Here is a 17,333-nt window from a genome sequence, read left to right as displayed (position 1 = left end):
GGCTGGGGGAAGGCCCCGGAAGGTCGGGTGGGCGGGGTGCATTTCCAGGGAGAGGTGCTGGGCTGAGTCTCTCCTCTCCGGGGGGCGTTCACATCAGCTCTCCCTGCCCTGCGACGGGTCAACGAGTTCCCAGGCTGAGCCACATGGCCGCTGGGGGGCAAGTGGTGGGGAAGGGGAGGGGCGGATGTCCGTGCAGTGGGGCGAGTCCCCTCCCCGCCCCATGCGACACGCCAGCTCCCCCCGAGGCAGGGCCCCGCACCCAAGGGTTGCCTCAGACTGCCCCCCGCATCTGGGGGCCTCAGCAGCAGGCAGTGGGGTGGGGGCGGGTGGGAGGAGGGGCGTGTCTCCCCAGAGAGGGTGTGGCCCATGGTGCGGAGGGTCAGTCTCCCGGCCAGCGGGCCCTGCCGCGGGAGAGCTGACCCCGCTGCGGCCAGGCGCGCGGGCCGGGTGGGCTGAGCGTGCGGAACGCCGACGGACCCAGCCGGCTCGCGGGGCTCCCAGCCACTCTGCGCCCCCTACGCACTTCCTCGGCAGCTCCGCCGCCCGCCCGGACGCGCCGCGCGCAGCCTCCGCCGAGCCGGTGAGTCAGGGATGATGCGGGCTTCCCAGGGGCCCGGGCCCCGAATCCTGACGGTGAAGGGTGGCGGCCGGGAAGCCTGGGTGGGCGCCTTGCTCCCCCAGCCCTGAGCCAGGGTCTTCGAGGGGCTCCGGCTCTCTTCTCCACCTGGCCTACCAGATCCTTCCTCCCCGGCCGGGAGGATGGGGGGTCCGGTGGTGCAGCGGCTGGGCAGACAGCTGTTGCTGCGGAGACTTGGGAGCAGGGCTGGGAGGCAGAATGGTGAGGGGCTGGGGACATCAGCCAGGCTGAATGGCGTGTGGCCCGGGAAGGACGCCCCAGGGTGGGCAGAAAGACGCGAGGTCGAAACTGCATGATGAGGCAGTCGACAGGCCCTGGGCTCTCCTGCTGCTGTGGGAAGATGCCCCCCGCCGGCCCCCCGCCCCCCCGGGGCTGAAGCTGCGCAGAAGATGGTCCAGGCCCTGACCCTCCCACCCTCCGCTTCCCGTCCCCAAGCTCTGCTCCGCTCCCTGCCCCCTTCTCCTCCCTGCCAGCCCCGCTGTCTCCCCCCTCCCCAGCTCTGGACTCATTTGCCTTCCTTCTGCCCATCCACTGGGGGGGCCCCCGGGGCTTCCCCCTCCCCGCCCTGGGGCCACGCCCTGGCGAGCGCTGGCGGCTGTGGTTTCAGCTCTCCCCGGAGGGTGCGCTGAGCTCCCCAGCCTGGCCTCGGGCCTGCCGGGGAGCTGCTGGGCGAGGGGGGCTTGGGCACCAGCGAGGCGTCTCCCTCCTGCTGTGAAGCCCCTAGAGACCCTAAGGCACACCGAGGTGGCACTCCTCAGAAACTGCAAGTACAGATGGGCCCTGAAAGGTTTTGAGAACTGCAGAGGAACCTCACGGTAGGCCGCGGTGGTTTCAGACTAGGCTCTGCCAGCAGCTTGGGACCTTGGGAGAGTCACTTCCCCTTTCTGAGCCCTGGTCCTCCTGGCAGCAAAATGAGGGGTTTGATAGGCCAGGGGGTTTCCAACGGTTTCCCCAGATCACCCCACACCCCCTGTGTGGGAGGTTGAGCGACCTGCCCCACCCAAATCTGCATTTTTTTTTTTTGATGTAAATATTGGCCACTGAGCAAGATGTTTTCGGACCAGGGCCTGTGGCCTCTCAGGGATCAGGAAGTCCCAGAGGGAAGGTCAGGGACAGCTGTGGCCCCTGTTCCTCCAGCAGATCCTGGCCCTCCCTCCTGCTCTCCTCCCTGCTCCTGCCGGGCCGAGCTCCCGGCTGGCGGCTGGTCTGCTTGTACCCAGCTTCTAAACCTCTCTGGGCCTGGGCCTCAGCCAGCCCTCCTGCCCCCACTCCTGCTGGGAGAAGCAGATGCCTCTGACATCTCTGTCCCCACAGAGGTTCCAGCCGGAAGGAGCAGCCTCCTCCCCTTAGGATGTCCTCGCCCTCCAGCCCGCCCGCTTTCAGGCTCGAGACGTCAGATGGAGGCCAAGAAGATGGTGCCCAGGTGGACAAAGGAAAACTGGGCAGCGGTGCCGGGCCACCCCCCATGGAGTCACCATTCCAGGGCGAGGACCGGAACTTCTCGCCTCAGATCAAAGTGAACCTCAGCTTCCGAAAGGGGGCAGGTGCCAGGTGAGGCAGCAAGCGGGGCGGGGGGAAGCCCGGGGGCCTCACCTCCAGCAGAGTCAGACTGGGTGGTCTAGCCCAGCCCCAGTGCCCCTGTGCCACAGCCTTGGGGGTCCTGGGTCTGGCTCTGATGGCTCCTGGGCCCGACAGGCTGAACACTGCTCTGCTCTCTGGGGCTGCTCCTTCCAGAACCTTCCCCACTCTTGGCCTTCTGTCTCCTGGGGTTGTGTTCTTCTTGTAGGGACATACTCTTTCCCCTCCTGGCACGTCCCCTTCCCAGCCACAGTCCCTGCGGGGGGTGCTAGCAAGATCCATGCTCCAGTCCAAGAGAATCAAGGACATCTGGAAATGTCCCAGGTGTTCCCGGGCTCTGCTCCAAGGCTGGACCTGTTGCCCTGGGGTCGTGGACTCTGGGGATTGAGGATGGTGGCCTTCTGCTCAGAGCCACCTTCACTGTGACTTTCCCGTGATGTCTTCTAATTCAGACTGTGGGAGCCACTCTCGCGGGAGCGCCACCTCCGGTCCTGTGGGTGTGGGGGAAGGGTGCACCTGGATCCCCGCACTGTGAGGTCCGACATGCGAGGCTGGAGAACGTGCGTGGGCCAGGCAGCACTCTGCCAGGGAAGCCCCGCCCTCCCTGCTCATGCCTGGGACTCAGCCCCCAGCCTCGGCCTCCCAGCGCAGAGCCGCCTGTCCTGTCTGTGCTGCAGGCCCGAGGTCAGGTTCAGACCAGGTCAGGAGAGGATGCTTGCAAAGCTTCTGGGAACGGGGAGAGGCTGCCCGAGGCAGAACCGGCCCCTCGATGCCCTTTGGTGCTTCAATCTGTGCTCCCGTGGGGCCTCCCTATACCAGGACCGTGATGCCTCCCTGTGACAGGAAGTGCTTTGTCCAAATAGCCACTTCCCCTGGCCGGACTGACCACGGGACCCACCAGTCAGCCGCAGTGACCTATTGGTCACGTCGTGGCCGCGTGGTCTGCTGGATCATGGCTTAAAACACGACTGATCCCAATAGTCCCACTCATCAGAGCCCCCAACCCTTTCTTGGTTAATCCATTCCATGGCAGACCTGAGGGTCCCCAAAGCATCAAACAGTCCCCCCTTTCTTGTCCCTTCCTTTCTGCTGGTCGTGGTACCAGGAGCCCCAGGGGCGAGCCCAGGCGGGGATGCCCACACACGCTGGATTCAGAAGGGCTACCAGCACCTCCTGGGGCCTTTCCCGGAGGTGTGGCTTCTCAGGAAAATTCTGTGAGTGTCTGGTGTCCGCTCTGGACCCCACGTCTCTGAGAAACCTCCGTCTGTCCAGCCTGGAGTCTCTCTGGGGTTGGGAGTCGGGGTCTAGAGTTAGTTGAACAGCCAGCATCCCACACCCCGTGAGCTCTGCACCGTGTGACTTTGGGAAAGTTACTCTACCTCCTTGTTTGTCTGATGGAGAAAATAGAGATTACTCACGCAGGGCAGAAGTGAGGGCCAAAGGGGCAGGTACTCCATTGTTCGTCCATAGATGGTTTCGGAGAGGATGTGGGGCTTTTCTTGATTTTCTTGTTGAGGCCAGCGGCACGTACGGCCCCCAACAGTCTGTGGGCACCTCCGGTAGCCCCGCCCCGCCCCAGAGCCCAGCTCAAGAGCCATGACGAGCTCCTGTGCTGAAATGGATAATGAGGCTGTTGCGAGCACCTGGCGAGTGACAGGAGACGCCTGCAGTCAGGATGCGTGGTCCGGTGCCCCAGACAGAGCCCCCTGCTCCGCGGGTCTGAGCACTTGCGGTCTCCTTGGTCTGCCTGGGTGCGTAGAGGCTCTCAAAAGGGGCTCCTGGGCCCCAGAAAAGGCTCCCTGGGAAGCAGGACTTTCTGGGGGTCCAGGGCTCTCCTGCAGCGTCAGTCACAAACCACATCCCCCCACAGCCAACCAGACCCAAACCGCTTCGACCGTGACCGGCTCTTCAGCGTGGTGGCCCGGGGGGTCCCCGAGGATCTGGTGGGGCTACCAGAGTACCTGCGCCGGACCAGCAAGTACCTCACGGACTCGGAGTACACAGGTAGGCCTGCTGCTCGGGCCAGAGCCGCCGTGTGCTGTGCTGAGACCAGGCTCCCGCTGGGTGTTGGCCTCAGTCAGGAACTGAGGGGCGAGCAGGGGCGGAGTTCTAGCAGCCCTCCTGCCAGGATGACTGCAGGGGCCCTGCTGACAGAGCGAGGACAGCCCACTCCCTCTTCCACTCACCCCACCGGCTCCCAGCCTGTGTCTGCCGCCCTCAGCCGCTTCAGTGGCCGAATGGAGGGATGTTCACGGCCTTCCTCAATGCAGCCTTTCCCTGTCTCTCTCTCTTTTTCAGTAGCAGCATCGCTGAGATCTAATACACGTACCTTACACTTTATCCATCTCAGAGCATTCTTTGCCCCAAATCTAAATATCTGTATTGTTTGGGGATATCTGATTAGGAAAAGAACATGTGTGCCTTCTAGAAGGTTCAAATAGTAATGAAATGTATAAAGCTGAGGATAAAAACTGTCTGTCATCCTGGACCCCTGATAATGATTTGGGGTACATACTTTCAAACTGTTTAAATACATTAGGCATATATTTACATAAATGGGGTCATGCCATTGATGTAAATACATAATGATGTGCTTGTAATGGGCTTTCCCCCAACTTAGTCCATTTCAGTACACAGGCCTCTAACTCAGTCACTGTAACAACCTGCAGAGTTTCCCATCCTGTACATTTACCACAATTTACTTAACTAACCCCTTATTGGTGGCCATTTAGGTTGTGTGTAGTTTTCAGCCTCAACACACTGTGTGCCAGGCCCTCTGTGGGCTAAGAATTTTGTATATAATTCCATGTGATCCTTACAATAACCCTGAAGGGTCCCATTTTACAGTGAGGAAAACTGAGGTTAAGAGAGGCCAAGGGGCTTTCCTGGTGGTGCAGTGGTTAAGAATCTGCCTGCCAATGCAGGGGACACGGGTTCAATCCCTGGTCCAGTGGGCCACAACTACTGAGCCTGTGCTCTAGAGCCCATGAGCCACAACTACTGAGCCCGCACGCCACAACTACTGAGCCCGCACGCCACAACTACTGAAGCCTGCACGCCTAGAGCCCATGCTCCGCAACAAGAGAAGCCACCGCAATGAGAAGTCCACACACCACAACAAAGAGTAGCCCCCGCTCACCACAACTAGAGAAAGCCGGTGCGCAGCAGCGAAGCCCCAGTGCAGCCAAAGATATAAATAAATAAACAGGAGGCCAAGTGACTTGCCCAGAAAAGACAGAGGCATTAAGTGGTAGAGCCACTTAAGAAATACTGCTCCAGGGCTTCCCTGGTGGCGCAGTGGTTAAGAATCCACCTGCCAATGCAGGGACATGGGTTCGAGCCCTGGTCCGGGAAGATCCCACATGCTGCGGAGCAACTAAGCCCGTGCGCCACAACTATTGAGCCTGTGCTCTAGAGCCCACGAGCCACAACTACTGAAGCCTGTGCTCCTAGAGCCCGTGCTCCACAATAAGAGAAGCCACCGCGATGAGAAGCCCGTGCACCACAACGAAGAGTAGCCCCTGCTCACTGCAACTAGAGAAAGCCCGTGCGCAACGAAGACCCAATGCAACCATAAATTTAAAAATTAAAAAAAAAGAAATACTGCTCCACATGTTCTCGTGTAGATAGTGTTGCACACATGACGAACTCTGTCTTAGAAACTTAATTTCTAGGGCAGAAACTATAGTCATACCTGTTGGTATTCTAACACCTGTTGGCTCGAGTCTTAGCTCCCTCCAGCCAGCCGGGGTACTTTGGGGCATGGGCTCACTGTACAGGCGGGTGGGTGGCCTGAGCACCACGGTGCCCCCCCCTCCTCCCACAGAGGGCTCCACGGGGAAGACATGCCTGATGAAGGCCATGCTGAACCTTCGGGACGGAACCAACGCCTGCATTGAGCCGCTGCTGCAGATTGACCGGGACTTGGGCAATCCTCGGCCTCTGGTCAACGCCCAGTGCACAGATGAGTACTACCGAGGCCACAGCGCCCTGCACATCGCCATCGAGAAGAGGAGCCTGCCGTGTGTGAAGCTCCTGGTGGAGAATGGGGCTGACGTGCATGCCCGGGCCTGTGGCCAGTTCTTCCAGAAGAAAAGCCAAGAGACCTGCTTCTACTTCGGTGAGGAGCCTTCTTGGATAAATTGAGCTGCAGAGGGGGTAAGGCCTTGCCCAAGGTCACAGGGTTAATGTGACCCTTAAACCCAGATCTGTCTGACCCTGAGGCTCATGCTTCTAATAGCTAGGCCGCCTGCAAAAGCAGTTTGTCTTAAGAGGTGTTTTATCCTTGTCTGGCCAAGGAAGCTCACCACACATGAGCTCAGACCAGGGCAGGGGAACGGGGGCGTAGAACTGGTGTGTGAGGAGACTAGACCAGATGGGGCCTGAAGAAAGGGGTGTCTAGGCCCCGGCAAAGCAAAGAGAAAGAGGCGAGGGGCGGGAACCCTGGTTGGCAGGCTCCCGTTCTGCTCCCTTAGATGGTGAAGAGCTTTGGGCCCCTCTCCCTTGGGTCAGAGCTGGACAGAGCCACCTTGACTGGGGCTCCTAGGAGGATGCGGGGCCCGGGGCCTTCTCCGCTCACTGCACTGGCCTGGGTGGGCCCGGGACCCCAAGGCTGTGCGCATCCTCTCCTGTGGGCGCCTGACCCACCTCAAGGAGGTCCAGGGAGGGTGAGAAGCAGGCGGGTGGATGCTGGGAGGCCCAAGGCCCAAGCTGTCCCCTCGGCCCCCAGGCGAGATGCCCCTCTCCCTGGCCGCGTGCACCAAGCAGTGGGACGTGGTGACCTACCTCCTGGAGAACCCGCACCAGCCCGCCAGCCTGCAGGCCGCCGACTCGCTGGGCAACACGGCCCTGCACGCCTTGGTGATGATCGCAGACGACTCGGCCGAGAACACGGAGATGGTGACCCGCATGTACGATGGGCTGCTCCAGGCGGGGGCCCGCCTCTGCCCCACGGTGCGGCTCGAGGACATCCCCAACCTGCAGGGCCTCACGCCCCTGAAGCTGGCCGCCAAGGAGGGCAAAATTGAGGTGAGTGGCCAGCCCCTTTCCAGGAAGCAGCAGGACTCAACCCGGGATTTCTGCAGGAAGAGCCTGGGGTGGTGTCTAGCTCAGAACAGTTTCAGCATGCACCTCTCCTGTGTGTGTGTTTACTGATAAATTATATGTGAGCTACAGAATGAATATATTACATTTTTTTTTGAATATATTACATTTTTAAACAGGGATTTTATTTTATTTATTTATTTTCTTTTGGCTGCGCAGCTTACGGGATCTTAGCTCCCTGATCAGGGATTCAACCCAGGTCACGGCGGTGAAAGCACCAAGTCCTAAACACTGGACCATCAGGGAACTCCCAGGGATTTTTTAAGTCACTTGGGTTTCTTGATTAGGAGACAGTCTTGTCATGTTCTTAGCTCTCAGGTTTTCTTCGTATTGATGGCTAAGTGTTCTTGATAACGAACGTTATCATCATTTTGTTCACTATAACAGTTGCAAATTTTTCTCCCAGTTCAACATTAAAAAAATTTTTGTGGCATTTTTTGCGACACAGAATTTTTACATTTTTATGTATCCAAGTGTTATCTTTTCTTTGGTTTTGCTATTGCTTAATTCCTTCTACAAGGTTTTAAAACTGTGTGTGTGTGTGTGCATGTGTAGGTGTGCACGTGAGTGTGTATATTCCCTATCCATATTTGCTTCCAGACTTTTCTTTTGCAGTTTGATTTTGAATGCCTAAAGCTTTGATTTATCTGAAAGTTATAGGTTACTCTTATAAAGAGTAAGCACGAGGGACTTCCCTAGTGTTCCGATGGTTAGGACTCTTTGCTTTCATTGCCGAGGGCCCGGGTTCAATCCCTGGTTGGGGAACTAAGAGCCGCTCGGCAAAAGAGAAAAAAAAAGAAAAGCATGATCCAGCTTTACTTTTTCCCCAAAGACCTTCCTGTTGTCTGATCCTTATTATTAGCGGAGCTTACAACCCACACAGCCGACACAGGGCCCAATGCTCAGAACACAGGTATTTTTAAAGGTTAAGATAAAAATAAACATAAGCGGAAGTTTTATGTTTTTTTCCTGCCCTCCAAGGTCCCTGGGGTGTGGGTACCTCTCTTTGCCGTCTAGAGGCATGGCTGTGTGGCCTATGGAAGCCGCTGCCCCATCTGGGAAGCCTCCCCACCATTCCTCATTTGTAAGACCAAATTGCTTCTGGAGCTGTCCGGGTTAGGGGTGGCTTCTAGTCTGTTGAAAGCTCTAGACTCTGGCCACAAACGTGCACACACGTGTGTAACTGGTAGCCTCTGATCTCATGGGGCCTTAAGGACCCTTGGATTGGGGGTCCCTCGGCCATATGAGTGTCCAGGAAAGAGGCATTGGGGCAGGAGTGCGGAAGGAAGAGGCAGGCTGGCAAAGGCGGGTGGGTGGGAGTGTCTACGTGGTGGCTGAGTGTGCGTGGACCTGTGTAAGAGTTCATATGCGCAAGGACCCGTGGGTGCAGGGCATGTACGCGTGTCTGGGCGGTGAGCAGCTCTGTGCACGCCAAGCTCACGTGCCTGCCCTGTAGATTCTCAGACACATCCTGCAGCGGGAGTTCCCGGGGCCGTGCCAGTCCCTTTCCCGCAAGTTCACGGAGTGGTCCTACGGGCCTGTGCGGGTGTCGCTGTATGACCTGGCCTCTGTGGACAGCTGGGAGGAGAACTCAGTGCTGGAGATCATCGCCTTTCATTGCCAAAGCCCGGTGAGCCTGCTTCACCCCAGGGGCGGGGGTGTGCGTAGGGGGCCTGGCAGAGCTCCCTGCAAGGTCCACAGTTCGGGGCTGCCTGCAGGGCCGCCCCTGCCCTTTAACCGAACAGTCGGGGTGTGGCCGCACGTGTGCACCCGGCCGCTGGGCACACGCTCGCTCCACACAGGCCGGTCCCACCCGACACAGGGGTCACACCGGGGTCCCGGTGGCTACCACTGGGGGCTTCTCTGTTGACCAGCACCTGCTCTGGACTTGTCACTCCACAGCCACGAGGGTGGGGTGGCGGCCGGCGGGGAGGGGTCGCTCGGGGCTCCGCACCCTTTCCGCTCTCCCCTGGTGCCTCCACGTGTACTTGCTGAATGCACCTCTGGCTCTCGCCTTCCCATCCCAGCACCGGCACCGAATGGTGGTTTTGGAGCCGCTGAACAAACTGCTGCAGGTGAAGTGGAATCTGCTCATCCCCAGGTTCCTCTTCAACTTCCTGTGTTACTTGACCTACATGTCCATCTTCACCGCTGTCACCTACCACCAGCCTGCCCTGGACAAGGCAAGGCAGGGAGGGGCACATCCTGGGGAGGCCTCCTGGAAACAATCCTGGCAGAAGATGGGGCAGGGATTACAACCCCGTCCTGCAAATGCTGACCGGAGGCCGGACCGCTTGGTGGCCTGCCCACGGCGCTTACACAGCTGGTCATGATACGGAAGTAACAACATAGTAGTAACAACAACAATACTACTACTCACTCAGTGTGCAGCACACGTGAGAAAGTATTCAAGTGACTGACGACGTGTGTTAACGTATTTAATTAATTTCACAACAACCCTCTGAGATGATGAACTCTTATCATTGCCAGTTTATAGTTGAGGGAAGGAAGGCACAGAGAGTTTAAGGAACTTACCCAGGGTCACACAGGCTGTGAGTGGTGGAGTTGGGATCTGAACCCAGGGAGTCTGGCTCCAGAGCCCATGTTTGCTCTGCTGCTCGGGGGGCCTCCCCACAGCTCTCACGAGCAATGGGCCCCCAGCCTCGCTCTCAGCGGGGAGCTGCTGTGGGGGACCCCAGGCCTGACCCGAGTGTGTCTTCGTGCAGGACTTCCTCCCGCTGGAAGGAACTGCTGGGAACTCCATGCTGCTGCTGGGCCACATCCTGATGCTGCTTGTGGGGGCCAACATCCTCATGGGCCAGGTGAGGGTTCCTCACATCCCCCACCTCAAACCTGGAATTCTGCTACAAGCAGCCTGAGAGTGAGTTCACGACAGTCTCTCCATGTACGGGAAGCTGAATCCCACACCTGGTCCCATCCTGGCCAGCCTCAGGGCAGCTGAGGGCCGAAGGTTCTGGCCTTGCCTTTTGGGCTGGGTACCCTCCCTGCTGTGCTTTCTGGGGTGCCCACGGGGCAGCAGATATCTCCTATGACTCCTTGGCAGTGCCGGCTCTGCCCCCCTGGGAATGGAGCTGGAAGCCCCTGACCCCAGGTCCCTGGCTCATTCCTCACTTGGGGAGCACAGAAGGGTGGCGGCAGGGGGAACTCAGCCCAGTGCCTCCAGCACGGCCTCTTCAGGGCAAGATGCTGCCAGCTTGCAGGAGACAGGCTGGGCCGTGGCACTGAGACTCTTGGAGTGAGTCTTGGAGGGTGGGCAGGACGTAGGCACCGAGGCCAGGTTGGCTGGAGCAGCCGGTGGTCCCTGTGAGGCCGGGGCGGGGGAGGGAAAGGAGCCTGTTTCACTACGCGGAGTGTGAGCCCTCCACCTGGACCCACAGGGAGACAGCAGGCCCCTGGCATTGTCTGGGTCTCTGCACTTTTTGGAAACAGGGTCCAAACTTTCTCAGCTACCAGCAGGACTCATGAGCACCCCAAAAATTCAAAGCTGCCGCCCGAGCCCCTGAGGTGGTCCTGGCGAGACTTTTACAAGCAGGCCGGCCGGCGGCCCTGAGGGCAGCGGGGCTGCTTGTGGCCTGGAGAGCAGGTGTCACGGCCTGTCCTCCTCCTTCCCCCGCAGCTGTGGTACTTCTGGAGGCGCCGTCTGTTCATCTGGATCTCGTTCATGGACAGCTACTTTGAAATCCTCTTGTACGTGCGCCCTCACTCCTCCCCCATCTCCTGCCTGGGAGAGGGCACCAGGCCGGCTTTGGGGGTGAGGACCCTGGGCCAGGGAGCTCCAGGAGGCTGGGAGCAGCTCACAGGCCAGACCCCGGAGTCGGGCTGCTGTCCGGTCCGGGCCCTGAGCATGGTAGTCACATCGACCGAGCCCTCGCTCCGCACCAGTGGAGCCTGAAGTCTTTACACACGCGTGTCTCCCTGAATCCTCGCCGACACTCTCCGAGGCGGGCGTTACTACTGTTACCCCCGTTGTATGGGGGAGGGAACTGAGGCCCACGGGGGTTGAATGCCTTGCCCGAGGTGGAGGTCAGGATGCTTGGATCCAGTCCCAGACAGAGGCGGACCTTCTCATCTCTGAGACCGCGGAGGCAGCGGCAGCGGGGGTCAGTGCTGGCCACAGGAGGCCCGCGAGCTGACCCCGCCCTGCCTCCACGCAGCCTGGTCCAGGCGCTGCTCACCGTGCTGTCCCAGGTGCTGTGCTTCCTGGCCATCGAGTGGTACCTGCCCCTGCTCGTGTGCTCGCTGGCGCTGGGCTGGCTGAACTTGCTGTACTACACGCGCGGCCTGCAGCACACGGGCATCTACAGTGTCATGATCCAGAAGGTGAGAGGCAGGGGTGGCCCCGTGCAGCCAGACCGGGCAGGGCTGGACACCGCACCCCGGGGGGCTCCTCGTGGGCCCGGCAGGCAGGTAACTCCCCAAAGCTGAACCCCCCACCGGCTCGCGCCTTCTAGGTCATCCTGCGGGACCTGCTCCGCTTCCTCCTGGTCTACTTGGTCTTCCTTTTCGGCTTCGCTGTAGGTAAAGGCCCCCCGTCCCCCACCCACTCCTTGCGCCCCCTCGAGGCTGCCTGCTGGTCTCCCCAGGCTGAGGACCCCCTGCCTATCTCCTCAGCACTGGTGAGCCTGAGCCGGGAGGCCCGGGACTCCGGGGCCCCTGCGGGCTCCAACACCACGGAGGTGGCGGGAAAGGGGGACACGGAGGGCAGCACGGCCCCGTACGAGGGCGTCCTGGACGCCTCCTTGGAGCTGTTCAAGTTCACCATCGGCATGGGCGAGCTGGCCGTCCAGGCCCAGCTGCGCTTCCGTGGGGTGGCGCTGCTGCTGCTTCTGACCCACGTGCTGCTCACCTACGTCCTGCTGCTCAACATGCTCGTCGCCCTCATGAGCGAGACCGTCAGCAGCGTCGCCAGCGACAGCTGGAGCATCTGGAAGCTGCAGGTGCCCGGCGAGGTGCCCCGTCCCCTCCAGCGTTCCAGGCCCGGCAGGAGTGCGCAGAACCCACTGAGCTGGGTCCCCGAGTGGGTCCGGCCCTCTCGGGGCCTCCCTCGGCCACTCCTTCCTGCGCAGGGCTGATGTGAGGCTGCAGTAAGGGCTGAGGGCGGTGCCTGGCACACAGTAGGTGCTCAGCGTGTTAGCCACCGTCATCATTAGTATTAAGTGCTTCCTGAGAGCCTAGTGCAGGGCTAGGCACAGTTCTAGGCTCTAAAGACCCGGCGGAGAACGAGACGGAGACCCCGCCCTCATATAGCCCCCTTCGTCGCTTGTTCCGTGGGGCAGGCTTGGTGGACGAGGCAGGCGGGATGCGCGATCCTGGAGCTGGCCCAGGCTGCAGGAGCTTTGGGAGCAGGGGCTCGGGTAGCTGGGAGCTCATGTGGCACCTGCCTGCCGTGGAAGCAAGAGCTGCTTCTTGACTGGGGAGGGTCGGGGGTGGGCCTAGGCAGTTGGTGCAGGGAGAACCTCGCCCGCGGGGGCTGGACTGTGTGACCAATTCACCGTTGACCTTGGGCAAGCCCCTCACCTGCAAAGTTCTGTGCCTGCCCCCCGCCCCCAGCTCGCTTGTGTGATAGCAGCAGGCACATGTGACGTTCCATACCTGGTGGAATTCTAGAACCTGTAACGTTGCAATTGCAAGGAACTGTAGGGCGCTCGTCACATGCCGACTTCCCAGCAACCACCCAAGGCATATTGGCCTCAGTCTGTAAGTGGGAAAGAGACTCAGAGGGATACAGGGCCTGACACCACATACGTAATCAAACCTCGGGGCTGGACTCAAATCCATGCACTTAGCAGATGCAGAGTTCTACTGTAAAGTGCTGGCTACTCTGTCTGATGTATCCTTTGTCCCCAGAAAGCCATCTCTGTCCTGGAGATGGAGAACGGCTACTGGTGGTGCAGGAGGAAGAAGCAGCGGGCAGGGGTGAGACTGACAGTTGGCACCAGGCCGGACGGTCTCCCCGACGAGCGCTGGTGCTTCAGGTGAGTGGAGAGGCTGGGGGGTGGCCTGGGGACCTTGCTGAAAACCAGGCGACAGCGGCTAGGAGTCAGGTCTGGTGGGAAAGGCAGGGCCTCGGAGCGCCAGGGGACTCTGCCCTGGACAGGCGAGGTCAGCGATGCTGGATCTCATAGGCCTGGCCTCCACTGCCTGCTCTTCCTGTCTGGTCACCTTCCTGTCCCACTGACTGAAACTGGAGGTCCCTCCCCAGTGGTCCCTGACCGACTCCTTCTGGCCTGAAATGGGGCACAGTGAGGAGGCCAAGAAGCCAGAGGCATCCTCGGGTTAGAGCATGCTAAGCTTGCCCTGGCTGGTCTGCTCTGTCCTCCCAACGCCCCCGTCCTGACCACGGAGGCTACAAACCCTTCCACGCAGAGCAGACGCTCCCATGGGGGCGGGAACCTGGTGACAAGTGCTCGGCCAGCAACACACTTTCCTGAGGTAGCAGCCAAGCAAGGGCGGTGGGTCTTAGCCACGTAGAGTAGCCGTGAAAGGGCCCCGGAACCTGGGAACACACAGATCCAGCTGATCTAAACTCCTCTCTGGATGCTGGGGGCAACCCAGGTCGCCGTGAACAGCCAGAGGGGACAGACACCTGTTCCCCGCGGTGGGCGCCTGGCCGGGGCGGCAGTCTGAGAGCCGAGAGGACGGGGCTCGCGGGGGGCTGCTGGGTGGCCCAGTGTCCTGCGGAGAGAAGCCCCGTCCTCCTCACAGCCCTGGGGGCCCCTCTCCTGGGGCAGAGCACGCTGCGGCCTCGGCCTCCTGGAGCCTCACAGCTGCCCTGTGGCCCGCAGGGTAGAGGAGGTGAACTGGGCTGCGTGGGATCAGACGCTGCCCACGGTGCGTGAGGAGCCCTCGGGGCCAGGCAGCCCTGGTGAGTAGCTGTGGAGTGTGTGTGTGTGTGTGTGTGTAAAGGGTTTGCCCCTTAAAGCGGCGCTTCCCCCCTATTCCCGTCCCCCCCCCCCGTCGCCTGGGAAACCGGCTCTTGGGCACCCTCCCCTCCCTCCTCCGCCAGCAGGGGGACAAGTTAGGGAGGCCCCCCCAGCCCCGTGGCTCCGCCCCGACAGGCCAGCCTCGCTGCCGCCACACCGCTGAGAGGCCACTTCATCCGCCTTTGTCCCCATCAGGCCCGCGTCCCCTCCATTCTAGGGTGGCGCTGGCCCCCTCCACCCCGACTCCTTCGTCCCCCTCCACGGCCGGCAGGCACCCACCTCAAGGCTTCGTCCCCCCTCCTCTCCTTTCTCGTGCTCTTTCCCACCCCTCCACTTGCCGTGGCCACCCGAGACCCTGTACGTGCGTGGAGTCTCCTCCGGCCGCCCGGGCTCCTGGGTCCCTGACCGCGGCCCTCGCGAAGCGACAGCTTTCCTGCGCACCTGTCTCTGTGTCGCCCTTCCTCCGAGTCCTGCCGTCCCATCCCTGCAAGACTCGGAAAGCCCCCTTGTCCCTCATCTTGCCCCGCGCCGCCCCGACTCCCTGTCCCACCCGCCCGCGCCGCCTCCAGCTGGACGCCCCCAACAGGAACAGCCTTGTAGTCGGCCCCACCCTCCTGGCCAGGCGGGGGGCCTTGCGGGTCTCTCACCCTCCCCCTGGTGCTGAGTGTCCTGGGGCCTCCGGTGGCTGCGGTCCCGCCGCCGGCCCCTCTGCCCTGCGCCTCACCTCTCCCACGTCTGCACCACGCGGGGGCTGCTCAGCTGGCACCCGGACCCCAGACAAGGCTTTAAGTCCAGGCTCGTCCTACTCCAGTCCCTCGTACGTAGACGAAAACTACACACAGCCGCACCACACACCGCCTCCCACTCCCTGGCAGGCCACACCCCTCCCCCCGGGGTCAAGGCCCAGAGCCGTTGTCCAGCCCCCTCTCCGCACCTCCCTCCATGTGCCGGCCGGTCCCTCCACAGTGCTCACGTCCCTTCCTTTCCCGGGCTCGTGTCTCTGTAGGTGCCCTTCCATCCTTCCGGGCGTCCCTTCTCCACCTTCCCCACCGGTGGCGGGGGGCCGTGGGGGGTCTCCTCTCTCGTCTGAGCACCTGACGCTCCCCTCCCTCTGGCTCCTCAGCACATCATCGGCTGTTCTGGTTTCTAACACAAAGGCCTGTCACCTGCAGGGGCTTTCAGCTCCTGGGAGGAGGTCCCTGACTGGCACCTGGCAGGGGTTCAAGAGATGCTTGCAGAAGCAGGGAGGCAGGAGAGGGACTGCTGGGGACCCCGAGGCTGCTGTCCCCTGGCATGATGTGGTTTCATGGCCGTGGCTCCCTCCTGTTTCCCTGGTGCCTGCGTCCTGGGGACACTCCCTTCATCCCATTCACAGGCGCCCTGAAGAACCCAGCCCTGGCCTCCCAATCCAGCCAGGACAGTGCCGTGGAGGAAGACCATGTGCCCCTCCAGCTCCTTGAGTCCCACTGATGCAGCAGGGGGCCGGGAGGACAGAGCACGGAATGTTTCCAGCCCCACCTACTGGCTCTGGGACCTCAAGAGACTTCGGTGGCAAAAATAAATAAGTAATTTCTTGTGGCTAACTCTCCCGGAAACATTATTTGAGTAAAGGTACGGGGCCCCAGGACTTCCCTGGTGGCGCAGTGGTTAAGAATCCGCCTGCCAATGCAGGGGACACGGGTTCGAGCCCTGGTCCGGGAAGACGCCACATGCCGCGGAGCAACTAAGACCGAGCACCACAACGGTCTCTAGAGCCCACGTGCCGCAACTATTGAAGCCCGCGTGCCTAGAGCCCGTGCTCTGCAACAAGAGAAGCTCACCGCAGTGAGAAGTCCACGCACCGCAACGAAGAGTAGCCCCCGCTCAATGCAACTAGACAAAAGCCCGCGCACTGTAACAAAGACCAACGCAGCCAAAAATAAAATTAAAAAGAATTAAAAAAAATAAAAAGGTACTGGGCCCCTGAGCTGGTCGGCGTCTGCATGTCTCTGTGAGCTCACATCTGTGTCTGGGGCCGGGCTGCTCCCGCCCTCTCCTGAGCACAGGGACCCTCACCTACCGCCCCCCAGCTGCCCTCTTCGGGGTGCAGGCAGCTAGCCGAGGCGCTGTGCCTGCTGTCACCGCAGACGCGAGGTGGTGGACACCAGCAAGCACAGCAGCCTGTCCTTCCTCTCCCACAGCCTCCAGACGCCCCTTAAAGCCACCCCAGGACGTCTCTCAAAGCCTTTGCGCTCCTGGGCTTACTTAGTTCAGGCTGTGGATTATTGCCTCCTCTCCCCGCTGGCTTCTTGCGCAGTTCCCACCCTTCCAAGCCTGAGGGACCTTCCTGAGACACAAGGGCAACAAGTTACCCCCGTCTCTGAAGGCTTGAGAGGCTCCCGGCGCCCACGGGGGCCCTAGCTGGCACCACCCAGCCCTCCGCGCGGTTTTGCAGACGCCTCCTGCTCTCCTTGGCACCTGCAGTATATCCTTCGCGCAGGATGGTGGACCTCGTGTGTGTCTGACTCCTAGGCTTGGCTCTCCCTAGAAGCCTCCCCTCCCTCCATTAAAATGCTACGCTTATTTCTAAAACCAGCTCAAAAACCTATGTCTCACTACCGCTTTTCCAGTTTTCACCCTTAGGGTAATGTGTGTTCGTAAGACGCGCGTGCACGGGTTGAATGTTTTTTAAGTGGCAAGAGCCGAGCCTGTTCCCACGCTGGGACGGAGGGAGGTTTCGCCGCTGGTGAGACGGAGCACAGCTGGAGGAGTCCCGAGGGAGAGGGGACGGAGGAAGGAGACTGAGGAGGGGGGTCGGAGCGTAGGGGGCTGGAGAGGCTCGTGCAGGGAGAGCAGACGGCACCGCCCCCCAGGGCCAGAAGCAGCTACGGTGTGTGCACACTTGCCGCGCGCCCAGGCTCTGCAGGGTTTCAAGGGCGTGATCGCACGTGATGCTCAGAACCGCCGTCTGGGGCCTCCGTCGCTCCACCTTCCAGAGGAGCAACCGGAAGCTCACGACGGCGGACTCTCCGCTCAGGACCACCCGGCAGAGGGGCAGAGGGGCGGAGGGGCGGAGGGGCGGCGGAGCGGCG

General features: G+C 60.9%; 1 protein-coding gene across 5 annotated transcripts; it reads left to right on the top strand.

Moving 5' to 3' along the window:
• Positions 1–364: 364 nt before the first annotated feature.
• TRPV2 (transient receptor potential cation channel subfamily V member 2) lies at positions 365–16,933 on the top strand. 5 transcript variants are annotated; one of them, XR_009560368.2, is made up of 16 exons: positions 365–580; positions 1,952–2,188; positions 4,086–4,219; positions 6,042–6,335; positions 6,945–7,243; positions 8,775–8,948; positions 9,346–9,501; positions 10,045–10,140; positions 10,956–11,026; positions 11,494–11,659; positions 11,791–11,857; positions 11,951–12,276; positions 13,187–13,314; positions 14,125–14,204; positions 15,638–15,827; positions 15,934–16,809. XR_009560368.2 is itself a non-coding variant. In XM_030861337.3 (15 exons), exons 2-15 carry the CDS (start codon positions 1,989–1,991, stop codon positions 15,730–15,732), a joined length of 2,286 nt encoding a protein of 761 aa, XP_030717197.2. In that variant the 5' UTR covers positions 366–580; positions 1,952–1,988; the 3' UTR covers positions 15,733–16,798. The 5 variants fall into 5 exon arrangements, 4 of the variants coding, with proteins under 4 accessions (XP_060146613.1, XP_060146612.1, XP_030717197.2 ...); XM_030861337.3 differs by having other exon boundaries at positions 366–580; positions 15,638–16,798; XM_060290628.2 differs by lacking the exon at positions 365–580 and adding an exon at positions 592–1,452 and having other exon boundaries at positions 15,638–16,799.
• Positions 16,934–17,333: the final 400 nt, after the last annotated feature.

The sequence above is a fragment of the Globicephala melas genome, chromosome 20, assembly GCF_963455315.2.
Source record: "Globicephala melas chromosome 20, mGloMel1.2, whole genome shotgun sequence".
Classification (NCBI taxonomy): domain Eukaryota; kingdom Metazoa; phylum Chordata; class Mammalia; order Artiodactyla; family Delphinidae; genus Globicephala; species Globicephala melas.
The sequence above is the reverse complement of the archived record's forward strand: the minus strand, read 5'-3'. Positions and strand labels throughout refer to the sequence as shown.

What these genes read in the sequence shown, in the direction of transcription:
- TRPV2 (XM_060290628.2), top strand. Translation starts at nt 1,989, where the DNA reads ATGTCCTCGCCCTCCAGCCCGCCCGCTTTCAGGCTCGAGACGTCAGAT. An exon ending in CACGGACTCGGAGTACACAG is followed by an intron (nt 4,220 to 6,041) that starts GTAGGCCTGCTG and finishes CTCCTCCCACAG; the next exon opens with AGGGCTCCACGGGGAAGACA. An exon ending in ACAGTGTCATGATCCAGAAG is followed by an intron (nt 11,660 to 11,790) that starts GTGAGAGGCAGG and finishes CGCGCCTTCTAG; the next exon opens with GTCATCCTGCGGGACCTGCT.